Source organism: Prionailurus bengalensis, chromosome B1 (assembly GCF_016509475.1).
Source record: "Prionailurus bengalensis isolate Pbe53 chromosome B1, Fcat_Pben_1.1_paternal_pri, whole genome shotgun sequence".
Taxonomy (NCBI): Eukaryota; Metazoa; Chordata; class Mammalia; order Carnivora; family Felidae; genus Prionailurus; species Prionailurus bengalensis.
The window spans coordinates 204714149-204740195 of record NC_057344.1 but is presented as its reverse complement, the minus strand read 5'-3'; the positions used below and the strand labels follow the sequence as shown (position 1 = coordinate 204740195).

Here is a 26047-nt window from a genome sequence, read left to right as displayed (position 1 = left end):
GCAGCGGCTCTGCCCACCGCTTCCGGGAGCGCAGAGGGGCTCCAGCGACTGTGGGAAAGGGTTTGGCGGAATCGGGTAGAGTGGAAGTGGTACGTTCCACGGAGCCCCACTGCCTGCCCCACATGGGTGTGCATGTGCTCAGCCCAGGCCGAACCACGTGAGCACGGCGTCCACTTGTCTGTTCCCCGTGGTCTGCTCTTAGGCCTTGAAGATAACAAAGTGTGGCTTCGTGGAGGAATTGCACAACATAATGTTGAAAGAAAGCAGTAAGAAAAAAATAATAGACAGTATGGTTCTGTTTCTGGAAGTCCCTGAATCAGCACACGAAATACTGCTGAGGAACCATAAGACCCGGGGCTGATTATCACCTATGGCAGGGCTGCCTCCTGGGAGAGGATAGCAAGGTGCTGTCGGGTTGGTGGTGTTGGGCTTCTCCCCCTGGGTTGGGGGTGTGGTCACCCAGGCTTTCGTGTCATGGTTACTTGTGCACACGTGTTCTGTACGTGTGACACAGTCCACTGCTGACAGCACGGAGGCCCGATGGGGAGGTGGTGTCAGAGCATAAGGTGCAGGGGAGCCGGGTGTGTGGAGAGGGCTCGGCAGAGCCAGGGGACTCTGGGCCTGGGGGCCCCAAGGAGCAGCTTGGGCTGTGTGTCCTGTGCCCTGAGAGCCCATCAGAGGCCTTGCTTCCGTTGGGTTGGAGCTCTTTGTGGAGTGGCTTGCAGCGGGGCCGTGCGTGACCCTTGTAAGCGTCCAAGTCACTGCTCTTGGAGACGTATGGGGCACACTTGTGCCAGGGGGAGCCGCTGGGAGCGGCTGCGCGAGAAGGGAGATAGTAGAAGCGGAAGGGAGAGCTTCCGGAAGGTGCAGAAGGTAACATTGCTGGACTTGGGGTTTGACCAGTTTGGCCGGGGAAAGAGAAGTGAGGTTCAGGGCGGGGTGGGGGGGGGGGTACGACCCTTCTACCTGGACACAGACTGCCGGGCGAGCTGCACAAGAAATTGAGGTTGGTCGGTTTAACCACTGTGTAAACCAACACACTTCCACTTCCAGCGGTGAGACAGCAGTAACCATTTTCAGGCTTAATTCAAATTTCTGCTACCCAAATGAGAGCTGGAAAGGTGAAAACTTCAGAAATTATGCCAAGTAAAGGCTTTTGAAAGAAAATGTTCTTCGTTTAATACAGAATCGGCCACTGTCGCCTGGGAAGCAGGTGACAAAGTGTGGTCTTTTCCAAGCCCTGTTTGGCATGCAGCGTGTGACCCAGAGCTGGAGCCCGGGGCCGGAGGCTGGCGCCTGAGGCCGCAGGTGCTCCTCTGCGCCTGCTGCGGCCCTGAGTGCTGGGTGGGCAGTGCAGGCAGCAGTGGGGCCGAGTCTGGCCATGAAAAGTCCCATTCCTCCCCCATCGCGCTTCCCCGTGTGTTTGTGGATAAGTAAGGACGGGGGGTGGGGGGGAATCTCTGTGACTTAACAGGTGACAGAGGCAGGGTGGTGGCCGTTGGCAGAGCCACCTTCACCGACTCAGGCTCATCAGAAACTTTCCTTGGGCAGCAGCTTCCCTGGGGGACAAGTTGGAGAAGAAGGACACGGGAAACCGGAGGACACTGAGGGCGCTGGCCAGTGTCCTGAAGTGGGGGACTCCCTCCTGAGGGCCCTTCCCTACTCTGACCCCTCTCCCCACACTCCCCCTCTCCGGAGGACACTAGGCTTTGCCAACCACAGTGAGAACGTGGGCCGTTTCCTTCCGTGACCGTTTGGCTCTTTGTCTCCACAGATTCTGTTTGGATTCGGCTAGACAGACCCGACAAAGACTGTCCATCAACTGGTCCAATTTTAGCTTGAAAAAGGCCACTTTTGCCGCCCACTGAATGAGGACCGCCTGGAGAGGGACGCGCAGGAGGTGGGCCAGGCCTCGGAGCTGCTGTGCTTGCCCAGGGCTGTGCCGGGTGGGCCACCGCACCCGAGACCACCCCCAGACCGAGAACTCGCTGCTCGGCCCGCGTTGGTAGCTCGTGTGCGTGTAGTCTGTGAGCGAGGCTTCGGCCACAGCGCTGTGCTGTCGGATTGGAACAGTGGCTCCCGCCAGTTTCCCACCACGCGGCCTCAGAGCCTGGGCCGTGGCCAGAGACGCGTTCCGTCATCCACGTGGCTCGTTGCCTCTGCATCTCGCCCTGTCCTGTCATCTGTCCCTGCCGGGGCACTGCCGTCACTCAGCTCTCGTGTGCCCTGCATCCCACCCGAGGCGGGCTGGGCGGGCAGGCGCTCTTCCGTTCTCCTCCACAATCTACTGTTTAAGAGTGTACACGTTGCGCTGTTTGTGTCTGATCCCCCTGACTTGTAGCCAGCTTGTGTAAGATCCCTTGCAGAATGAGAAAGTTCAAAAACAAAACCCCACCCAGTACTCACACCATCAAGTCTGTTAGAGAGTGTACGACTGTATTAACACGGAGGCCTGCCTGGCTACTTTTTTAACATATTGTTAAGTAATATTAAAATCATGTCTTTCTTTTTGAAAGATGGAATACATTAGTACAGCAGAAGACCTCGTCTGGTTGCTTTCTGCTGGGGCCCATAGGGCGGTGGGGGTGGGGGCAGGGTGTGGGGCAAGCGGGTGGACCTCCCCACCCCCCGTCCTCCCTGCAGTGGTGTATCTGGGCCCTTCCGTGTGCCCAGGACAGAGCCCAGCCGGATGACTCGAGGGTCTGGTGTGAGAGCAGTGGGGGCACCAAGAAGCAGCAGTGGGGTGCAGGCTGAAGAGGGGACACCCGCATTCTAGTCTGCGGGGCAGGGGAGGCACAGCAAGGTTGGGGGGAGGGGGGACCGGTGGGCTGGGACTGCACACGGCCTAATGGGCACGTGCCCATCCAGCCTTCAGGGAGTAAACTGAAAAGTCACAAGCGTTAAATTGGGTATACATAAGGAACAACATGAGCAGGATTTCGGATGAAAAGGGGAATTCTGCCTTGGTTCCTTTCTCCTGAGATCTCTCCAGGCAGTTTGTGGGAGCCTCCGGTGGAGCCGCCATCCTGTTCCCACCCACTTCCCGGAGCACCCCGGAGCCCCACTGCTCCCCACTCTTGGTAAACCTGCGTGTGTGGCCCGTCCCTGAATGAAGGGGGAGCAATGAGGGCCCCATTTCTGTGTGGAGACGGGGAGGGGGAGGCAGCCTCTGGAGATACTCTGACGGCTCCATCCACAGGACTTCTGGACTGACGGCATGCAGGTGGGACAGAGCAGAGGCAAGAGGGACTCCTGAGGCTCTGCTCTGAGCCCTGGGCGGGACGGGGCCAAGTCTGGGGTGCTCATCAGAAGCCCAGGTGAGATGTCTGGCGCTGAGGATCGCTGCTCGTGGGCAGAAGGCCCCCCAGGAACAAGTGTGGACAGGTCGGGCGGGGGGCTGTCCGCAGATCCAGTATCACAGGTGGCAGGAGCGTGGCACGGCAGGGCTGCTGTGGCCGAGGTGAGGTCCAAGAACTGGCCCTGGGCTCCCACCACAACCCCGTGGGAGCTGGCTTGCGGGAAAACAGGGTGGGAAGAGCAGGTCCTGGGACTAGGAGACGGGGTGGCAGCAAGACGAGCAGGGGGACAAAAAGCTGGCTGGCTTGTTGTGCTTTTGTTTTTTCTAGGTGGGAGGAAGGACAGCATATCTCTGCTCCTGGGATGACCCAGCAGATCGAGGAGCAGGCTGGGTGGTGACCACAGGAGCCATGTCCTCAAAAGGCCCTGATGTGCCTCCAGGACTCCCAGGCCCAGGCCTCATCCCTTCCCGGTGAGCGTGAGGGTAGCCAGGCTGGCTGGGCAAATGCTGGGGAGGGTCCCGGGGAGCCTGCACACCTGGACCCTGCCATCTGGGGAACCTGCCCGCCCAGGCCCACCCCTGAGACCCTGCCTGTGCCCCACCCCATCCTTCTCATGAGTTGGAAGCAGTCCCACCTGTGGGCCGCAGCTTTCATCTGTCCTGGGGGCCACAGTGGCCGAAGGGTCCTACCTGTGACATGAGCAGGGCCTTGTCGGGGCCAGGAGTGGTGAGGGGGACCCCCCTGGGCACCCCGACACAGTGTCCACACACACCCATGTCTCCACCTAAGTTGGCCCCACCTGCCCCCCTGCCACACCCCTGCCCCCCTCACACACGGGCCAGCCACCTAGGCCTTATTCCGGCCTTTCTGCTTGAAATCGGGAGAATGCCCTTCCCACGTTCCACACAAGGCCCAACCCTTTCGCTCCTTTGGGTCTTTCCCTGAGTGGGGGTTGGGGGGGGGGGGGTGTCTCTTTACCATTCCCAGTTCTCAGGAACAGAACACTGAGGATGGATTTCGGGCCTGGGAGGCCCAGGACAGTCCAGGGGTAGGAAAAGGTGGTGGAGGGTCGAGGCTGGCAGGGCTTCCTTAGTTCAGCCCCTCCCACACAGGTGGAGGCAGGCCCAGGCCAAGACACTGGATGCTGTGCCCCCCCAGTGCAAGGCTGCGTCGTCCTGCCCAGGCATTGCATTTACTGGTGGGGAAACCAAGGCCCAAGGTGTGCCTGCGAGACATCTGGCCCCAGTGCTACTGTCTTCACAGGGGCCTCGGCCCGAGGGTCGGATCGCGTTGGAGTGTCCCCTCCTTTACACAATAAATGATCACGAGATGAAATAAAATAACAGTAGCTAGAAAACAAACAGTGAAAATGCCCTTTCGTTGAACTTTGTCTACATAGTCAGGCCATTAAAAAAAATATTATCAAAATAAGCATTATGGTACCAAAAAGGATTAACATTTCTTCATTTCATTAATATGTTTTTTTAAAGAAGAGAAAACTTACCTCACAGGTCACACTGTGTCGCGGTTTTAAACACACATAAAACCTCTCGGTCACACACGCAATGACAAATGAAGTAACTCGAGTCCTGGTTCTTCGTCTTCACAATGACAGCCAATCACTGTCTGTCTTGGATCCACTACTAAACCGGAAGAGTAACTGGTACGGGGCGGGGTGGGGAGTGGGGGGAGGAATGGGAACGAACTGCACAGAGAAAATTCAAGCGGTTCTGGACTGTTAAGAACTTACTCCTGAAACTGTGTGTCCCTGGGAGCCCTCCAGATTGTCTGCCACAGAGAAGACAGCACAGGACAAGAGGAAGAGTCATGAACGTGTGCCAGTGGCACACCCAGGAAGGAACAACTGCCATGGAAACTGTCCCCGTGCCACACGATCGTAAAACCGAGGAAGTTTAAACCACGGTTTTGGATGTTGGGCTAGAAGCACATGGCAATGTTTCCTGAACCGAGGGGACGAAAGAGGGTAAGCCCCCTGAGTGCCCGCTTCCTGCCTGGAGGCAGCTTCCAGGACTAGCCCTGGGCAGGCCCATGGCCACACCCCAGCAGGCCTGCTGAGTAGAGTAAGCCAAGACTGGCATGTGGGGAGGCCCAGGCAGCTGGAATTTGTGGGGCAGGGTTCTGAACAGGAGGGGCTGCATCTAAGGAGCTCTGGGCGGGGGGCTTCAGAGTCCCCTGCAATCTACTGATCTTGCAGGTGTGGCTTAAACTTCCAGGAACCCAAGGGAAAATCACCAGAAAGCAGTACATTTGGCTGCAATAGTGTTTCTACCAGCCAGGGTGGAGAGACCTTGAAATACTCGGATATAGACATCGGTGTAGGGTCAGAAGGCTATGATCTTAGCAGTGGGGTTAAATTAGCCCTAGAGTAAAAGCTAAAGTTAAAGGCAGGCTTCGGAAGGCTCAAACTGATCCTAAGTATCTTAACTGCCTGCCTCAACAAAGTCCAACCTAAAGGAATACAAAAATATCCCACACTAAATGAAAGTCTAAGTGAAGTTCTAAAGAAAAAATAAAATATCTGCAATGAAAAATACTCTGGGTAGAATTAACAGATCAGAAACTTCAGAAAAAATACCCATGAACTTGATGCCTCGGGAACACAAACTACCAGAAAGCAGCAGAAAAGAGAATGGAAAACAGTAGCCGGTGGGACAGTGTCAAGCATTCCAACATACATGTAACTGGAATCCTGGAAAAATGAGGAACAACCACGACAAAATACTAATTCAAAGTGAACCTGTCACAAGTTTGCTGGAATTACGGATGAGGCTGTTGAGTCTGTAGGTCAGTTTGGGACGAAGTGACATCTTGAGACCATGGAGTTCCCAGTCTGCGTTGATGTGTTCTTGAATTCGGCAGTATTTTGTAGCTTTTATTGTAGAGATTTTGCACACTTTTGATGAATTTTTCCTAGGCACTTTGTTTTTGATGTCATCACAAATGGAGTTACGCGTTAGTTTCCTGGGGCTCCCATAACGCAGTGCCACAAACTGGGTGGCTTATGACAGAAACTTCTCCTCTCACAGTCCTGGAGGATATAAACCCGCAATGTGGGTATCGGCAGGATTGGTTCCTTCCAGAGGTTGGAAGAACCACCTGTTCCATGCCTCCCTCCTAGCTCCTGGTGGTCACTGGCAATCCTTGGCTTACAGAGGCATCACCCCCAGTCTCTGTCTGTCTGCACGTGGCCTCCTCCCTGCATCTCTGTGTTCGTCTCTTTAAGATTTTAAGCAATTCCGGGGCACCTGGATGGCTCAGTTGGTTAAGTGCCTGACTTTGGCTCAGGTCACGATCTCATGGTTCGTGAGTTCGAGCCCCATGTCGGGCTCTGTGCTGACAGCCTGGAGCCTGCTTCCGATTTTGTGTCCCCCTCTCTCTCTGCTCCTCCCCCACTCACGCTTGGTCTCTCTCTCTCTCTCTCTCTCTCTCTCTCTCTCTCTCCCTCTCTCTCAAAAATGAATAAACATTAAAAAATTTTTCTCAAATAATCTCTACACCCAACATGGGACTCAAACTCACAACCCTAAGATCAAGAGTTGCACACTCACACCGTCTCTTCTGTCCCTACAAGGACATGAGTCATTGGGTTTAGGGCCCACCTTCATCCAGCACATCATCTCACATTACATGTGCAAAGACCCTATTTCCAAGTGAGGTCACATTCACGGGTTCTGGGGGTTAGTTAGGACTTAACATCTTGTTGGTCACTGTATCTTTTGGGGAGTTTTAAATTTGCCTTTCTTGGGGTGCCTGGGTGGCTCAGTTGGTTCAGTGTGTGACTTTGGCTCAGGTCATGATGTCACAGTTCGTAGGTTTGAGCCCCACGGCGGGCTCTGTGCCGACAGCTCAGAGCCTGGAGCCTCCTTCAGATTCTGTGTCTCCCTCTCTCTCTGCCCCTTCCCCACTTGCATGTTCTCTCTCAAAAATAAACATTAAGTTTGCTTTTCTACTTGTTGTAAACATACAGGAGTATGGTAGATTTTTCATATATCGAACTTTATATCTTGAGGTTGTCAAATAATTGACATAAATTCTAAACTTTAAGAACATCTAGAATTTTATGTGTGTGTATGTACTCCTATATGTATATATATCATATATACATACAATCTGTCATCTGCAAATAGGGACGGTTTTATTTACTTTTTCCCCAACTTTTTTGTTCTTTATTCCCTTTATTACTGCACTGGGTAGAACCTCCTGTACAATGTTGAATTACAGTGGTTAAGAGTGAACAACCTTGTCTTGATACAAACCTCAGCAGGGACAGCATTTAATATTATATCATCAAATATAATGTTAGCTGTAAGTTTTTGGACATACACCTTTCTCAGATTGAGAAAATGCCGTCTTTTTCTAGTTTGCTGAGTGTTTTTTTTTTTTTTATCATGAGTGGGTATTAAATTTTGTCATATACTTTTTCGGCTTCTATTGAGATCATGTGTTTTTTTCTGTTATTCTGTGAATAACATTTAATGCTTTTTTGAATAACCAATCTTGTATCCGTAATTAAAATTCTACTTGGCTATGATTTATTATCCTTTTTATATTGAATTCAATTTATTAATTTTTTAAGGGCTTTTGTGTCTATGATCATGAGAGAGATTTGTCTTGTAATTTCTTGTTTTTCTTAGGTTTGGGGGTCATAAAAATGAGTTGGAGAACATTCCTTGTATTTGCTGAATGTATGTAAGATTGGTGTATCTTTCTCAGATGTCTGGGAGAATTCACCAGTGAAGTTATCTGGGCCTGTAATTTTCTTTGTGAAAATATCTTTTTTTTTTTTCTTTCTTTTTTCATTAAAAAATTTTTTTTTCTTTGGAGAGAGAGAGATTGGGTTCATGCAAGCTAGGGAGAGAGGCAGAGGGAGAGAGAATCTCAAGCAGGCTCCATGCTGAGCGGCCCTGACATGGGGCTCCATCCCATGACCCTGGCAACATGACCTGAACCAAAATCAAAAGTTGGATGCTCAACCAACTGAGCCACCCAGGCATGCACCCCCCTTTTTTGCGTGAAAATACTTTTAATTATAGATTCAATTTACTTAATACCTACAGAACAGCTACTCAGGTTTTGTTTCTTCTTGTATCAGTTGCATTAAATTGTGTTTTTCAAGGAGTTTATCTGTCTCGTCGAAGTTGTCGGATTTATTAGCATAGAGCGTTCATAGTACTCCTTTTAGAGATCTATAGTGATGTTCCTCTGTTCATTCCTGATTATCAACAATTTGTTTTTTCTGCATTAGTCATGTTAGTGGTTTATCCATGTTATTGGCATTTAAAAGAACTCTTCATTTTGTTGATTTTTCTGTTTTCTGTTTCATTGATCTCTGCTCTCATATTCTTTCCTTCCCTTTTCTTTGGGTTTAATTTGCAGCTCTTAGCTCTTGAGAGGGGCACGTAGATTGCTGAATTTTAACCCCATTTTCACTCATTTCGGAGTATTTTCTAATTTCCATTGTGTCTTTTCCTTTGTCCACAGATCACTTAGAAGTGTGTTGGGAATTTGATATTTATCTGTTACTGAGTTGTAGTTTAACCTCACCATGGTCAGAGAACATAAATTCAGTGATTCAATTGTTTGGAATATATTGTGACTTGATTTATGCCCCACAAATTTGTCTCTGTTGGTAAGTGTTCCATGTACACCTGAAAAGAATTCTAGTTGGCTTTTGTTGGGCCTAATGTTCCACATAAGTAAATGACACCAAGTTTGTTAATTATTTTGGTTAAATCTTGTGTATCCTTGGTGATTTTTTTTTCCTGCTTCTCTCACTTAGAGGTGTGTTAAAATCTCCAGCTATGATTGTGCATTTATCCAGCCCTCCTTTTGTTTGTATATGTTGAAGCTATGTTATTAACTGTATACAAATTTAGGAATGTTACATATTCCTGATAAATTTAGCCGTTTGTCATTATACAGTGTTCTACTTCTGCTAACACTTTTTGTCTTAAATTCCATCTGATAATCATGTAACCACTCTCATTTGCTTGGTTAGTGTTGGCATGGTGTGTATTTTCTATCTTCACCCTGTGTTCTTATATTTAAAGTACGTCTTTGCTGGGTGCCCGGGTGGCTCAGTTGGTTGAGAGACTGACTTTGGCTCAGGTCATGATATCATGGTTTGTGAGTTCGAGCCCCACGTTGGGCTCTGTGCTGACAGCTCAGAGCCTGGAACCTGCTTCTGATTCTGTGTCTCCCTCTCTCTCTGCCCCTCCCTTACTCATGCTCTGTCTCTCTCTGTCTCAGAAATAAATAAACATTTTTTTTTTTTTTTAATAAAGTACATCTTTGCTAATGGGCATGTAGGTGAGACCTTGTCATTCTCATCCAGTGTGACAATCATTGTCTTTCAGTGATCCATTTATAATGTAATTATTGATACAGTTGGGTTTGAGTCTGCCATCTTGCCATCTGTTGTCTCATCTCTTCCTTATTCCTTTAGTTCTCCTAGCTTGTCTTGGATTAGTAACATTTTCTGTTCTATTCACTTTTTAAATATTTTTATTACTATGTTAGTGGTTACTCTAGAGATTATGCTTTCTTATTGCATTACAGTCCACCTTACATCAATGCAAAAACTTCTGTGTAATAAGTTCATACTCTCTCCCCCACCTAGGAAGCTCTTTTGGTCATATGCTTGCATGTTTTAAAGGCCTCCAAACATCGTTGTTTAAAAAGTAATTCATATCTACCCGCGCCCAGGTTCTTCATTCCTTTCTATATTTTTATCTGGAATAATTTCTGTAGTACAGATTTCTTGTGGTGCAGTCAATTGGATATAAATTTTTTTACCTTGTATTTGTCTGAAAAATACCTTCATTCTGCCTTTATTTTTCCTTTGCCTAGTATTTTCTTTAAGATTTTAAGTAATCTCTACACCTAATGTGGGGCTCAAGCAGCTCCAAAATCAAAAGTCGTATGCTCTACCAACTGAGCCAGCTAGACACCGGTCTAGTATTTTCTATTGCATATTGTCCTTGTGATTAATACAGTATAATGTCCTAGACTCTGTTGCCTGTATCTCATTCCAGGTGACAGCTGATTTACTGGTTGATTACCTGAAACTCTTAGAAACTTTTTAGAGCAAAGGCTATTTCCATTTTGTCCTAGGATGTCAACTTTACTCCTAATGCAGGGCCCTTACAGGGTTTCAGAGGAAAACCCAAAGTATTTACCTTTGAAGCTTGAGGGACCCAAATTCAACTGTCCCCCTGTAATATTCAGCCACTGGAATGTCCGCTCAGCTCTTTCTGCTTTCCATCTGCTGTTCTCACCCCAGAATCCTTGGGTTCTTGCTCAATGCATGGAAAATTGGGGGGGTCAGCCAAGGATTTGAGGGTTCCCCCTTGTGTGGCTCCCTTCTCTCTGGGGTGTCCCCATCCTCTGTTTCCAGTATTCAGGTGTCCACAAGCTCTTCCAGTTCCTGAGGTCAGGGAGCCTGAGGCTTTCTGCCACAGTCTACCCACCCCATGCCACATAGGCTGGGTCTCTTCCAGTGGGGCCCCAGAGGAAGTGACACCTGAACTCTGACTTGAGGAGGACTTAGCCAGATGGAAGGATGAATTCCAGGAAGAAGTACAGACTGTGCTATTGAGAACATGGGTGCAGATGCCAGCTTTGTCACTCAGGCACTGTGTGACTTTGGGCAAGTGACTTAACCTCTCTGTGCCTCCTTTTCCTTGTTTGTGTTGAGGATGATCATAACACTTACCTCCTGGGATCGCTATGAGGGTTCAGGGAGTGAACCCTGGCAAGCACTTGGCACGGCACCTCAGCCTCCCCTCCCGCCTTCTCTTTCGGGTCACTGATCACACCTTGCTCTGTGTGGCTCTCGTGTGCTCTCAGCAGGTACCTGCACCCTCTCACCGCATTCCCAGCCCTTGGCTACACATCCTGGGCTGGGGCAGAAACAGACCGAAGGCAAAGCGGGGCTGGCACCAGGTCACGTGGTCCCTGACAGGCAGGTGGCAAACACAGGAGCGCTTCTCCTCCTCATCAGCCAGTCTGACTGAAAGTACTGCAGCCCCCGGGACACATTCTCAAGAGCAGTCACCATAGCAAGTGTATTTATTATAAAAATAAGTAAATGTGAAATGTCTTTTGTCTTTGAGATATGTGGCAAACGCCATTGCAGTGCATTTCAGTGAGGACACGTGTCTCTGCGGTGGCCGAGAATAGTCCTCGTGTGCGATGTGTTGCCACAGGGCTCAGTCTACAAACCTGGTCCCGACTCAACAGAACCGGGGGCCCACACACGTGGTCCCTGCAGGCAGCCACCTCTTCCCAGCGAGCTGCAGCGGCCCAGGCGCAGGCTGACTGGGGCTGTCGTGTTGCCTGTGAGCGTTCGTGCGCCCCCTGCTCCTGGTCTTGACCCGACGGCCGGCCGGCGGGGGGGGGGGGGGGGGCAGGGAGGGGCGCACTCCATACCAGAAGCCAAGCCAGGCCCTCCCAGAGGCAGACGCCCCACAAGAAGTTCCTTCCAACTTGGTCTGTTCCACCGCCCAAGGATGACCAAGGTGAAGGATCAGAAACCCCCTCAACCTGTGCTGGGTCCTGGGTCTCGGGGGATCTCGCCCCCGCCCAGGGCCGAGCCCCCTCAGAAGCAGCAGGGTCACAGGTAGCTCCAGCCTCAGGGCCTCACTGGCAGCACTCGGCCACATGCCTGAAGAGCTCCTCGCCTTGCTCGTCATCGAAGTGCTGCAGGCAGTGAGGGCACTGAAGCTCCCCCTGCCCTCTCCGGGTCGTTGCTCCAGGACACCTGCCCTCTGCGGAGAAGTCCGGCCCCTGAGATCCAGTCCCAGCCCTCCGGCCACTGGGTGCCACAAGCTCCAAGACACTGGTCTCTAAGTACTTGGGGGTTTTGCTCCCCGTGTGCGTCCGGCAGGAGCCCCGCTCTCGGCAGTCCTGGAAAGAAGGCAAGTATGCGTTCACATGGGCCGCCCTGCAGGCCACAAAGCCAGGTGTCGGGTTCTAGCACTCGAGAGATTTCTCCCGTCCCTCAATGGGACTTGCAGCCCCTCCCCGCCTCCTGGAGTAGCCCAGAGTCCAAACACGGTGGGGCCCAGTCGCAGACGCTCCTGCACAAGTTCAGATGGGGCCCGCTCCCTGCCTATCAGCCCCATATGCCTCTGGAGAGACAGAGGTGGAGCCAGGGTGGGGGTCCCTCCTAGCTCGGCCCGGCGCACGCCCTCCAGACATCAGTCACGAAGCACCGTGGCCTGCATGCTCCTCAGCCTGGTGCTTCTACTTCACATCTGAACTTGGGCTTTCCTCTGTGGGCCTGGGGCTTATTGCCCGCCCCTTCTGCACTCCTGCCCTGGCTCCTCAGCAACGGCAAGTGCTCCCCCACATTCGAGGGGCCACAGGCTGCAGCTGAAAAGGATGCAGAGGCCACGTAATGCAAACGCCCTGTCCCCCAACAGACTTGAAGTGGGTCCTGATCATCCCTGTTGGTCCAGAGTCACTGACAGGCTGCCTAGAACCACACCTTTAATGACCTTTCAATCCAAGAGCACGTGCTTCCTCAAGTTCGAGGCAGCCAGAAACCCACAGGTGAAACCCGATCACAGAAGACCGCCCCTGCCTGGGCCCATGGTGGAGCGTCCTCAGCCAGAGCCTAGAGTCCCAGGGCCTCAGGAGAACCCGGAATCTGTGATGGGAGCTGCTGAGGCCGCTGGGGACAATGAGGTTCTCCCGCACCTCCTTGTTAGCCTGTGGCCTCGGGGGGAAACAGGCTGCGGGCACGGTCCCCACCCACTTCACCCGCCAGTAGAACAGCTGCCTCTGTTCAGGCCTGGTGCTCTGGACCGAGTCCAAGAGTGTTAAAGAGAGGGTGTCCCCCGTGACTCCCTGCACCTCATGCAGGGTGGGAGCAGAAGCCACCGACGAACCCCAGCAGCATAGTACAGGCAGCACCCAACCAGATGGGGCAGCCCCGAGGTCAGCTCAGCATCCCTGCTCAACCTGGTACGTCAATCCCCAGAGGTGCCACTACTGTCCAGTCCAAACGTTCTTGGAGGGGCCCAGTAGGTACTGGCTGAGGGGCTAAAGAAACCAAACTCGCCCAGGGTCTCCGCAGAGCACGGAGAGGGTCCAGGGCAGAGGGGAAGAGGCACGTGGGCACCATGGGTCCTGCACCGAGAAACTATCAATTCTGACTCACGCCAGGCCTCCCTAGTTGGGGTGGAGGCCTACTGGCCCGCAAGGCCCATCTCCATGCACACGGGCCGTGGGCCCAGGGACGTTACTAGACACCTGGGAATGGAGTAACCAAGTACCTGTGCCTCATCGCGAGGAGGGGACACGTATGAAGGAAGCTCCTAGCAGGAAGCCTGGGGCCCAGGACATGCTCACCGGGCGCATGACCACAAGCATGGAAGGCAGGACAGGCCCTGTGGACTGTCACACAGTGTGACTAGGAACTCTTCCACCCCCATGCCCCAGGGGCTGGGCAAGGCGGCTCTGACCTAAGCAGGGCAATCAGGGTCTCAGGCCAATGCTTGAAATTCGCGGAAAGAAAAATGAGAGAAATGCCAGGCCTAAAGAGGCCTCATACTGTACCTGCCTCCGGGACGCCTGGTGCCGCAAGGCGGCCACCTGCTCCTCCAGCTCTTGAATCCTCCCCTGAGCACGCTCTCGATCGGCCCTTTCCGAGGTGAAATCATCCTTGTAAGCAAGAATCTGAAAGGAGGCAAGACACGAGGCTGTCAGCACGCGGCGCCATTTCTCCTGCTCAGGACGGAGAAGGTGCCCACCTGGCTCCCACCCCCCCACACACACCTCCCACACCCTCCCCCACCCAGGGCCACACCTGCTGCTCCAGCATCTGCACCCGCTCCAGCGCCGCATCGCGGGCCCTCCTCACAGCCGTCAGCTCCTCCTTCACTTCCACACAGTCATTTATCTTCTCCTCCAGCTGCCTGTTGAGCCTGGAGATCTCCTTCCTCATCAGCTCAGGAGGGGAGGGTCTCTCGGGCTCACGGGGGGCCTGTAGCCCCTGAAGCTGCGCGTGGAGCCCCCTCACATACTCATCCCTGCTGGCATCGTAGCGCTGCCACTTGGCGTTAAGGTCTTCTACCTGAGGGGATGTGGCCAAGACACGCGGTGAAGGCGGCCCCACGTTACGCCACGCTTTGTGTTTTTAAGTTTAAGCTTTTTCTTCAAATTTTTATTAAATTCCAGTTAACATCCAGCGTAATATTGGTTTCAGGAGCAGAACTCAGTGTCACTTGCAGACACCCCCAGTGCTTTGTCGCCATCCCCATCTAGCCCATCCCGCCCCCCTCCATTAACCCTGTTTGTTCTCTATCGTTAGAGTCCCCTGTGGTTTGTTGTCCTCTCTTCTTCCTCCCCCACTTCTCCTGTGTTCCTCTGCTTGCTGTCTTAAATTCCACACAGGAGAGAAATCACTTGGCATTTGTCTTTCTCGGACTATGAAGCGCTTTGTTAGCAACAGTTAGCTAATGAGTTCTTTCCCTTAAATGGATGTCGCCTCACTTTGCTCTTCTATCCAGAAGGGACACGGAGAGCAGCAGACACGTCCGAGGCACGGCGGTGACGTCCGCCAGCAACTGTTAAACACAAGTGGACTCGGTGCGGTTTTCCCTCCTTAAAAGCCATACTCGATAGTAATTCTTGCACCTCCTTTCTCGACCTACGAGTTAGCCTGAGGGGACAGAGCATGACGGGGCACATTCTGTGCACTTTCAGACAAAAAGGCCAGGTCTCGGCATGGTGTGTGTCAGCCAAAGTGGCCTGAGGGGGACACAACCCCTGAGCACCATGGAGGACAGGACCCCCCTACACCTGCAGTTCACAAGGGCAAATTCTTCTTGAATGAAATATGACAGATACTCACATGGGTCACCTTCTGTCTCAACAGTCGATTTTCTTCCTGTAACTTCTCGATAACATCCCGGACACAGGTGTCCCCGCCTGTACGCTCTGGCTGCATAACAAAGGGAGAGTGGGAGGGCACTATGTCGCTGAACATAAAAAGTGCAACAAGAGGGGAGGAAGCTAGACCCGCGGACCAAGGTCGCAGACATCATCACATCCAGCAAGGCACCAGCTGGCGGTCGTTCATCAGGTAGAGAAGCAAAGTGGAGACACAAAAGGACTCCCTGCTTCCCGGAGGTGGTGGGGGAAGGGTGTGCTCTGCCCTGACCCGGGCCCACCACCCACCCGGGCTCCCGCTGCCTGACATGCTCTGTCATGGTTCGGGGGAACAGGGGGCTCAGTCCCGTTGTGCGGCAAAGGACACACCGGCCCTGGGCCACAGGGGGCAGGCCTAGCTGGGAACCCATCATGTCTGCAGACCATCAGGGTCAACCTTGGTGGCTTTGTACACAGGGTCTGACCCACACCATGCTCATGCCTAGAAGCCACATCCCAAACCACCCCTAACAATGGTAGGCAGCCCTAACCGGAAAGTCTCGTTTGAGAAGTCTGTCTGAATCCGAGAAATGCAGTGCATTTAATAGAACAGAGGGCTGTATGTTGGTGACATCATTTTTGAGAATTCCCCTTGAATGACAAAGGAAGTATGTATCCTCACGGCGCAGCCACTGGGAAGCCCCGGGTGACTCAGCCAAGTCCCAGGCTGAGAAATGATGCTGATTTAGTGACTGTAAGAGCCGCCGGCCCCCAGCCACCATCGTGTGTAGCTACTTTCAAATCCCCACAAGGAAACGACCCAGTGACTCAACGTTGGAGAACAGCACTCGCCTCCTCCCAAATAGCACTTTTCTTTTGGCTTCTCAAATACGCTTGGTTCCTTCCGAGGTTCCCTTTTAGTGGAATCCACCTGAGAACAGGTGGTTCCCCATGCGAGCTGTGGCAAAGCCGCCGCGAAGGGGCCGGTCAGCCCATCCCCCTCAGAACATCGCAGCGCATTCCTCGGTGAACCTGGTCGCAGCCTAAGAGAACTGCCCGGAAAGGACCCCGCTCAGCGAGCCCACAGCCACCTGTGCCGAGGTCCACGGCTGGGTCGGTGCCGCTCTGTGCAGGTGCATGGAGCACATGGAAGGCCAGCACCCATGGCCCTGTGGGCCTGCGCATGGGGCCTGTGGGGGAGCTGCCCTCACCTCGCTCTGCAGGTTCCTCATCCGCCTACCAGCCACGGCTCCACCCTCTTGTCCTCAGCTAACTGAGGCTACAGAGGCCAAGAGGCTGGGCTGGTGAAGCAGGCTGCCCTGCTTTCCTATCACATTTTGCACGTTCCATCTTTCTAGAAGAAAGCCCTGAATAGACAGGCTTTGTCACAACCAAGAGGAGTCTCCTTACTGGTGGGCTCTGGGCTCCCCAATCCCCGCGATTGCTGAGGGATCCTGCGGTCTCTACGCGACGCCTCCTGCCCCGATGTGGTCTTCACTGTAATTTGCTTACCCACGTGCATGGCCTACCTCAGGACTTTTCTCCCTCAAGTCCCCCTGTGTGCGCTGTCGTTCATCCAGACACTTGGCCAGATGCTGGCACATGTGGGCAGTGGCGGCCAGAGTCCTCCGCAGCTGATGGGTCTCATCAGCCAAGGAGCGGCACAGAATGTCGCTGGCAGCCCGGGCTCGTTCCTTCTCTGCCACGCTCTGCCGCAGCAGGGCAACTTCCTTCTCTCGCTCATGCTCCGGCTGGCTCATCAGCTGCTGCTTCTCCTTCTCTTTTTCTTCTAACTTCTCAGAAAGTCTTTCAATTTCCTAAGTGGAAGATTTAAGAGCACAGTTTATTTTATTAAAAGAAGGTAAGAAACAAATGTTCATAAAACAAGAGAAAAGTTTGGCACAGACACCCCATCGCTAGATGATGAACAAACTCATTCAGAGGCCGGCTTTTGAACTATAATTAAACTGGAGTTCTCAGCCTATAATGTTCTTTCTGAAACTTCATCTACAATTCTGTTTTCAGGGACGCCTGGGTGGCTCAGTCAGTTAAGCACCCAACTTGGGCTCAGGTCATGATCTCACAGCTCGTGGGTTTGAGCCCTGCGTTGGGCTCTGTGCTGACAGCTTGGAGCCTGGAGCCTGCTTCAGATTCTGTGTCTCCTCTCTCTGTCCCTCCCCTGCTCACACACAGTCTCTCTTAAAAGTAAACATTAAAAAAATAGAAAAAAATTTTAATGTTTACTTATTTTTAATAATTCTATTTTATTTATTTATTTATTTATTTGTTTATTTTTACGTTTATTTACTTTTTTTAAGAGAGACAGCATGAGCTGGGGAGGAGAGAGAAAGAGAGAGACACAGAATCCGAAACAGGCTCCAGGCTCCAAGCTGTCAGCACAGAGCCCAACGTGGGGCTGGAACCCACGGGCCACGAGATCATGACCTGAGCCGAAGTCGGACGCTCAACCGACTGAGCCACCCAGGCGCCCCAATAATTCTATTTTTATTTTCATAAACAAGTTCATAATTTTAGATGGTACATCAGCAAATTACGAAGTGTGGCAACTGCAAAGACTCCTTTATGGGACGGACAGAAGCTGCAGCTGGTCAGTGCCTAGAAGGTACGTCCTCACTCCTGGTACTTGGAATTCGACTTGACTTAGAAGTAGGGCCCTCACAGACGTGACTGGTTAAGAGGATTAGAACAGACCCCGATCCAGTGACTGCTGTCCCTATACGAAGAAGGAAATATGGACACAGACACAAGGAAGGAGGTGGTGTGATGAGAGACCAGAGAGCTGCGTCTACAGGCCAAGGGGCACCAAGGGCTACAGGAGCCACCAGAAGCTGAAAGAGGCAAAGACACACCCACTCTGGAGCCTCCAAGGGAATTTGGCCCTGCCAACACCCTCCTCGGGCTTCCAGGGCAGAAGGGCAGACAATTAAATTCCTCTTGTTCTAGGCTCCCAGCTATGGGACTTCGTGACAGAGCTCTGGGACCTAATCCACCCACCGCTGATTACTTCTTTAAAAGAAAGTCCTTAAAATTACAGTCTGCTCTATACCTGGCCTTAATTTTGTACCTTCCTGTCTCAATCAAAGAACTGCAGCGCCTGCAAATCTTTGAGGTGACACTGGGTGCGCGAATGTGACCCAGAGATGGAGCACCAGCCTTGGGAGACGCAGGTCAGGTCTGGGCTTCCCCGGGAGGGTGTGGGCAGGAAGGACTGGCCTCCCGCGGAGGAGCGAGCTCACCCCCACCACCCATCCCTCACCCTCACCGCCCCCCCGCCAACGTCAGTGAGAGGGGGAGACACACGGGGACCCTGGAACCTTCTCAGCACAGCAGAACGAAATGCTGGGCCACATTACTAAAGGACCCCTGAAGTATTATTCTCTTACGTGCTTGAAACAAAAACAAAAAATATGCATGGTTGTAACAAATTCAACGAAACCTAATTCCTCTTTTGCCACCAACCTCTCCATCCCAAGCGTCACTTTCCAGAGGCAGCTCCTATCCACCATGTGGGCACAGGTCTTCCCAGAATGTGTTTAGGCATCTACCACACCAGTCTTCATACACAAATGGATCCTACACCAGCACACTTTTCACCGCTGTCTCCCTCCTAAGGAACACCTCATTCCACAGTAGATTCCAGATTTGCAGGACACACTTCCAATTGATGGACATGGACCACTTCCTTACCCTCTGGTGCAAATACATCCACAGGAAACATGCCCAGAAGTCATACAGCTGGGACCGTTTCAAGACTGGATTAAGAAGTACCTGGTAAAACTGGGGAACACAGCCTGACACAGGGCCCCACCCTGTTCCTGGGCCCGTGCCTGAGCCCATGAGGCAAGGGCTCCTCCACCCAACACCCTGTGCACCTGGGGTGGCCTCCGCAGGAGAAGTCCACCATGTGCCTCCATCACTCTAACCAGGTGACCCAGAAAACATTCTGGAATTCTCGCCCTCTCAGGGAGTTAAGGGTCCTTGCTTTCCCACTTTCCTTGAACTTCACTCGAGAAGTTGACAGCAAGAGAAGAAAGAATAATTCCTGGTAGGATGGTCAATTCGGCTCTCTTAACAAAGACCTAGAGGAAGAGACTGTTCTAGACCCATAATCCAAGATAGGCCCAAAAAGAGAGGCTGGAAGAGATGAAGTGAGGAGGTCAGACCCTAGCAAGTGGGACATGTCCAATACCCAGTGCAGAAGAGGTGACAGGATGAGGACAATAGGCGTGACAGAGTATAAGAAACCACACTGGTGATGAACCCAAAACGGATTGTCACCACAGGTGTCCAGTGCCCACATTCCCTCCCCCTCCGTAGATGCCATCCAGCCTGGTGAGGCCATTCCTTTCATTTTTCCACTTTATGACCTCACCGTGAGTGGAGTCCAGGCCTTTCTGGACTGAAGGAGGAAGAGGCCTTTCCCTGAAAGTTGGCCAGTCGGCATTGCTACCTCCTCCCAGCACACGACCATTCAGCACCAGGCTGGAGCAGTGGGACCTGGAGGGGCTATATCCACGAGCTGGGGGCTGCCAGCTGTGTGCCAAGTGGCTTGGCCTGGATGTGGCCACTACCTGATACACCACAATGGGTATTTACACAGCTGAGAACCAACCATATGGCCTCCTTAACATAAAATCCTATAAACAGGGAAAAGAAGGCCAAATCCCAGCGTGAGCTCAGGTTCCCAGTGCTGATCATTCCTGTGACACTGAGCCTAAACACACAAAACTAGGCCTGTTTATTAGCCTGGAATTTATTTTAAAAATTGACCACTTTTTAAAGGCATTTCAGGCTGAGCAGGGGCCTTGTCCCATGTTCTTACTGTTTAGACGGTGCAGCAAGAGCGTCTCACAACCACCTCTCCCTCTGAAGTGTCCAGACTCCTGGCCGGCCACTGCTCACCCCTTGCCCGGCTTTGGTTTCCCTCTACCTACATCACAGCTTCGGTGTTGCTTTGTTGCTACTGTTGGAAGGGAAGTGCCTGAGGGCAGTGACTTTTCTATTTAATGTTTATTTTTGACACAGAGACGGAGAGCGGAGAGCGGGGAGGGGCAGAAAGGGAGAGAGAGAATCCCAAGCACGCTCCACCCTGTCTGTGCAGAGCCTGACATGAGGCTCAAAGTCACAAACTGAGAGATCATGACCTGAGTGGAAATCAAGAGTTGGCCGCTCAACTGAATGAGCTTTGCAGGAGCAGTGACCTTTTTTTTTGCCATTCTCCCTGATCTTAGACCTTGTTACCCTCAACAGAGGCTCAAACTTGTATATGGAGTACACAGTGCCTAAAGAGGTCTACCCTGAAATTTCAGTTATTCTGGGGCGCCTGGGTGGTTGAGCATCCGACTTCAGCTCAGGTCATAATCTCGTGGTTTGTGAGTTCAAGCCCCACGTCGGGGTCTCCATTCTCAGCGAGGAGCCTGCCTTGGGTCCTCTGTCTCCCTCTCTCTCTGCCCCCTACCTTGCTCTCTCTCTCAAAAATAAACATTAAAAAAAAATTTTTTTTTTAATTTCAAAGTTATTCACATCAGCATGACAGAGAAATAAATGTCTCTATCCTGCTCTGTATCTAATACTGAAGTTTATTCAGGGTAAATACATATCTATGCGTGATACAGAGATCAACGTATCTACGAATATATGTAATATGAATACAGACAGGAATCCTGTGAACATACCGCTAAGGGCTAGTCCCGGGGGAGTCATGAATTTAACAAGTAACCACAGTGACAGCAGGAGCTGCTACTGCTCGCCACAGCCTCGGTGCCAACTGTGCAATCTCCGTACATCCTACAAGACAGCTTCTCCCATCTTTCCCATTCTACAGATGGGTAAACCGAGGCTCACAGGGTTGGCAGCCACTGGAGTGACCAGGTGAAGAAGCCACTGCAGCCTTGGTGCCTCCATGCAGTACAGCCTCCCTGCGTCCTCTTGGGGCCGGAACACCTCAGGCAAGACCTGCGTTCCCAGGGTCCTTCCTCACTGGTCAGCGGGAGACACCGTGGACACGTGCATCTCTATAGACAGCACGGCAGCATGTCCTCCAGCTCAGGGGGCTCTGGCTCCACACTCCAGCCCCGGGCTCCGGGCCCAGCCCCATGTGGATGCCAGTAAATGTCTGGGAACAAGACTGGACGACACAAGGATCAGGACCTGGGCCCTGTTCTCAACTCGCCACAAGACAGCCATGTAACAACCAGACCCGGGGCCAACTACAGTTAGTTCTGAAGGACGCACCAACCTTATTACTGTCTTAAAAACCAGCTTTCAAACATCAGTTTAGAAATAACCTAGCTCGGGGCGCCTGGGTGGCTCAGTCAGTTGAGCGTCCAACTTCGGCTCAGGTGGTGATCCTGGTACATGAGTTCAAGCCCCACGTTGGGCTCTGTGCTGATGGCACTCCTGGAGCCTGCTTTTGGATTCTGTATCTCCCTCTCTCTCCGCCCTTCCCCCACTCACTCTCTGTCTCTCAAAAATAATTACAAAATATATACTAAAAAAACATTACCTAGCTCACATGGAGGCTTGTGGGTGACAACAGTACCCTACTCGGGGCTGGCATCTTCCCTCACAGCTGGGAACCTTCCAGAGCTAGAGAAACAAAAGCAAAACCACTGGGCGGGGGGGGGGGGGGGTGCAAAACATGTCGGGAACCCCCCAAAGAGTGGCCTGACGTGTCCTCACATGCTGGAGGGACCCCAGGACTTCGGCACGTGTCACTCGTTCTGAAGTTGGAGAGAGACGTCCTGGCTGATCCGGCCAAGTGCCCTTGTTGAATCTATGACTGTTCTCATAGACCACTGTTGTCAGAAAGCCAGGCTTGTCACAGAAGCCCAGCTTCACACACACACGATGCACATGAGTCAGCAAGTGGGCTGATGTCCCCCAAGAGAGCCTTTTGCTGGGACCCACAGTTCCATGGCTCCATACTCAGGACACAAAAGTGTGAAGAATTCCATAGTCTTGTGACTTAACCTTAAGAGGCATGGCCTCCTGGCCCTCGTCCCTGTATTCGTCTGCCCAGGGTCCCCTAACAAAGTCCACAAACTAGACGACCTAGAACAGAAATTCACTCTCTCACAGTCCTGGATGCTCAAAGTCCAAAACCCAGGTATCAGCAGGGCCATGCTCCTTCCAGGGCAAGAAGAATCCTTCCTTGTCTCTTCCAGCTTCTGGTGGCTGCCCGTGGTTCTGGGCTTGTAGATGCATCACTCCAATCTCCGCCTCCATCTACACATGGCCGACTTACACGGGCAACCAATCACCAATCCACCGGAATCCAGTATGCCATCCTTTTTCATTTACGACATCTTGCAAAGACCCTTTTTCCAAAGAAGGCCCCGTTCACAGGTTCCAGATAGAAATGAATTGGGGAGGGGACACTGTCCAACCCAGTACAGTCTCTGCCTCCCTCTCTTTCCTGAGCATCCCTCAGTGAGAGCAAGGGCAAACAGGAATTTCAGGAAAGGCCAGTTAACTGAGGCTTTACCATAAGTGTCAAGCATGTATCCTGAGAAGCAGTGGTAAGAGAACAACAGGGTTCTTCCCCTCTGGAAGAGTGTAGTGGGGGAGCAAGGCAAAAAGATAAGGACAAAAAAAGATAAGGACAAAAGCCTGCAGGGTTCTGAGAAGATGGTGAAGCAGGAAGCACCAGGAACCTACCTCCCCACCAAAAAATGGCTGTGCGGCAGGACCCATCGACTGTAACTGTTTTGGAAACCTGGAGTCTATTGAAGGATTCCAACTTCTGGAGGAAGACTTGGGCAGTCAACTGAGGTTAATTTCAACCAATTTCAGCTCTTAGCCCATCCCCTACACCCAGCCACCTGCAAGTGTTTCTGAAGCGGCTTGCAATAGTCTTGCAGGAGCCAGGGTAGGCAAAAACACCCTGTCCTGTAAACATTGGAATGTGTGCTCTGATAGCTTGCTCCTTCCCATCAGAGAGGTGCAAACACAGAAAGGCAGCCATGGTTGCTGCACCTCCCCCACTGTTGCAAAGACCCTCCCCTCCATCTGAAGTGACTTGAGGGAGATTTAAAGGGATACAGCTCTCCCCCCACTCTGCATTTTTCTGTCCCCCCCCCCCGCCCCCGCTTAGGGAACCAGACACCAAAGACAAGGACTTTCATGGCTGCCTATTTACATACATACATAAAAATACATACACACATGCACAAACACAAAATAAAGACACTTTCAAAGGCAACTACATATAAAGAGAAAATTAGAAAGTGCCTACATTAAAATTTTTTTTAATGTTTATTTTTGGGAGAGACAGCGAGTGAGGGAGGGGTGGGGAGATTGGGAAACACAGAATCCAAAGCAGACTCCAGGCTCCCAGCTGTCAGCACATAACCAATGCAGGGCTCAAACCTACAAACCGTGAGAGCATGACCTGAGCCAAAGTCGGACACTCAATCGACTGAGCCACCCAGGCACCCTGAAAGTGCCCACATTCAACCAGGGAACAGCACAGGCTCAGAAGAGACCCGAGCAAACCTGAAGTTACCCCTCAGGCTGATCCCTGGCACAGAGACAACCTACAAGAATCAAAGAAAAAAAAAAAAAAAAAAAAAACCTTGAGGAAGGGGGAGAATCTAATTTCCAGACATAAAACATTATTAGATCCAAATGCCCAGTTCTTAACAAAATACAAGGCATAGAAAAACATCACAAGGCATACAAAGAAAATATGGCCCAGCTGAAAAAAAATAAATCAACAGACATCCCTTTTAAAGATCTGATGGCAGATCTTCTAAACAAAGACTTTAAAACAACCATCTTAAAATGTCAGAGAAAGAAAAGATACGGAAAAAGTCAAGAAAGCACTGTAGGAACAAAATGGAAATATGATTAGATTTTAAAAAACCTTAAGAAACCAAAACGAAATTCTGGAGCTGAAAAGTACAATAACTGAAATGAAAAAACTCGCTAGAGAGTTTCAAAGGCAGATTTGAACAGGCAGATGTATCAGCAAAGCTGAAGATAAGACAATGGAAATTACCAAGGCTGACAGAAAGAAAGAAAGAAAGAAAGAAAGAAAGAAAGAAAGAAAGAAAGAAAGAAAGAAAAAAAGATTGAAGTGAACAGCCTATGGGACCCGTGAGACACCATCAAGCAGACCAGCACATACATACACTGTGGGCGTCTTGAAAGGAGGAGAGAGAGAAAGAGACAGAAAGAATATTTGAAGAAATAATGCCTGAAAACTTCCAAATCTGATGAAAGACATGAATATAAACATCCATGTAGCTCAGTAAACTCAAAGTATGATGAACTCAAAAAGACTTACACCAAAACACATTATGATCAGACTTCTGAAGCCAAAGATAAAGAAAGAATCTTGAAAGCCACAAGAGAGAGGCAACTCATCACATACTCAGTAAGATAATCATTAGATTATTCATCAGTCACTTTGAAGACCAAAAAGCAGTGAGCCTATATAGTCAAATGCTAAAAGGGAAAAACTATTGGGGGCACCTGGGTGGCTCAGTCAGTTAAGTGTCCAACTTGGCTCAGCTCATGATCTCACAGTTCAGCTGTGTCAGCTGTGCTGACAGCTCAGAGCCTGGAGCCTGCTTCCAATTCTGTCTCTCTCTCTCTCTCTCTCTCTCTCTCTCTCTCTCTGTCCCTCTCCCGCTCATGCTCTCTCTCAAAAATAAACATTAAAAATTTTTTTTTCTAAATAGCTATATAAAATAAAGTTCCCTTTTTAAAAAAAAGAAAAACCGTCAACCAAGAATCCTATACCCAGCAAAACCGCACTTAAAAACGAGTGAGGGTTAAACTACAACATTCCCAGATAAACAAAAGCTGAGGGCATTCGTTACTAGACTTGCCCAGCAAAATGCTCAAGGGAGTCCTTTAGGGTGAAATTAAAGGACGCTAGACAGTAACTCAAACCTGTATGAAAAAATTAAAATGTAAATACATAGGCAACTACAAAATCTAGTATTATTGCAATAATAGTTTGTAATTCCACTTTTCTACACAATTTAAGAGACTAATGTCCTTTTTAAAAGTTACTAGTCTAGGGGCGCCTGGGTGGCTCAGTCGTTTGGGCGTCCGACTTCAGCTCAGGTCATGATCTCGCAGTCCGTGAGTTCAAGCCCCGCGTCGGGCTCTGTGCTGACAGCTCAGAGCCTGGAGTCTGTTTCAGATACTGTGTCTCCCTTTCTCTCTGACCTTCCCCCATTCATGCTCTGTCTCTGTCTCTGTCTCAAAAATGAATAAACATTAAAAAAATTTTTTTTAAATAAATAAAAGTTACTAGTCTAAAAGTATTATTGTAACTTTAGTTTACAACTCCACATGTTTTCTACATAATTTAAGAAACTGATGAATTTATTTTTTTTTAATTTTTTTTTTATTAACGTTTTTTATTTATTTTTGAGACACAGCATGAACAGGGGAGGGTCAGTGAGAGGGAGACACAGAATCTGAAACAGGCTCCAGGCTCTGAGCTGTCAGCACAGAGCCCAACGCGGGGCTCGAACTCATGGACCACGAGATCATGACCTGAGCCAAAGTCGGCCGCTTAACCGACTGAGGCACCCAGGCGCCCCAAGAAACTAATGAATTTAAAAGAGTAGTTTATGTTTGGGGGCACATGATGTATAAGGATGTAATTTTGTGGGGCGCCTGGGTGGCTCAGTCAGTTAAGCATCCAACTTCAGCTCAGGTCATGATCTCACGGCTTGTGAGTTCGAGCCCCGCGTCGGGCTCTGTGCTGACAACTCAGAGCCTGGAGCCTACTTCTGATTCTGTATCCCTCTCTCTCTGCTCCTCCCCTGTTCACTCTCTCTCTCTCAAAAGTGAATAAACATTAAAAA

General features: G+C 50.8%; 2 protein-coding genes across 9 annotated transcripts in view; one reads left to right on the top strand and one right to left on the bottom strand.

The window, feature by feature from the left end:
• Nucleotides 1-4876, top strand: part of FAM193A (family with sequence similarity 193 member A) — a 167394-nt gene extending 162518 nt beyond the window's left edge. For 6 of the 7 annotated variants that reach the window (XM_043573151.1, XM_043573147.1, XM_043573149.1 and 3 more), the window contains one exon: nucleotides 1775-2540. In XM_043573151.1, coding sequence (XP_043429086.1) covers nucleotides 1775-1868 — 94 coding nt within the window. In that variant the 3' untranslated portion in view covers nucleotides 1869-2540. Of the gene's footprint in view, nucleotides 1-1774; nucleotides 2541-2992; nucleotides 3081-3199; nucleotides 3318-3626 lie in introns of those variants that run through there. The other variant, XR_006296232.1, reaches the window with a different exon arrangement.
• Nucleotides 4877-11372: 6496 nt separating this feature from the next.
• Nucleotides 11373-26047, bottom strand: part of TNIP2 (TNFAIP3 interacting protein 2) — a 34662-nt gene continuing 19987 nt past the window's right edge. Inside the window, exons 2-6 of one of the 2 annotated variants that reach the window (XM_043573144.1) lie at nucleotides 16727-17014; nucleotides 15181-15270; nucleotides 14134-14400; nucleotides 13884-14003; nucleotides 11373-12227 (exon numbers count right to left, since the gene is read on the bottom strand). In XM_043573144.1, the coding sequence (XP_043429079.1) occupies nucleotides 11961-12227; nucleotides 13884-14003; nucleotides 14134-14400; nucleotides 15181-15270; nucleotides 16727-17014 (1032 nt within the window). In that variant the 3' untranslated portion in view covers nucleotides 11373-11960. The remainder of the gene's footprint in view (nucleotides 12228-13883; nucleotides 14004-14133; nucleotides 14401-15180; nucleotides 15271-16726; nucleotides 17015-26047) is intronic. The other variant, XM_043573145.1, reaches the window with a different exon arrangement.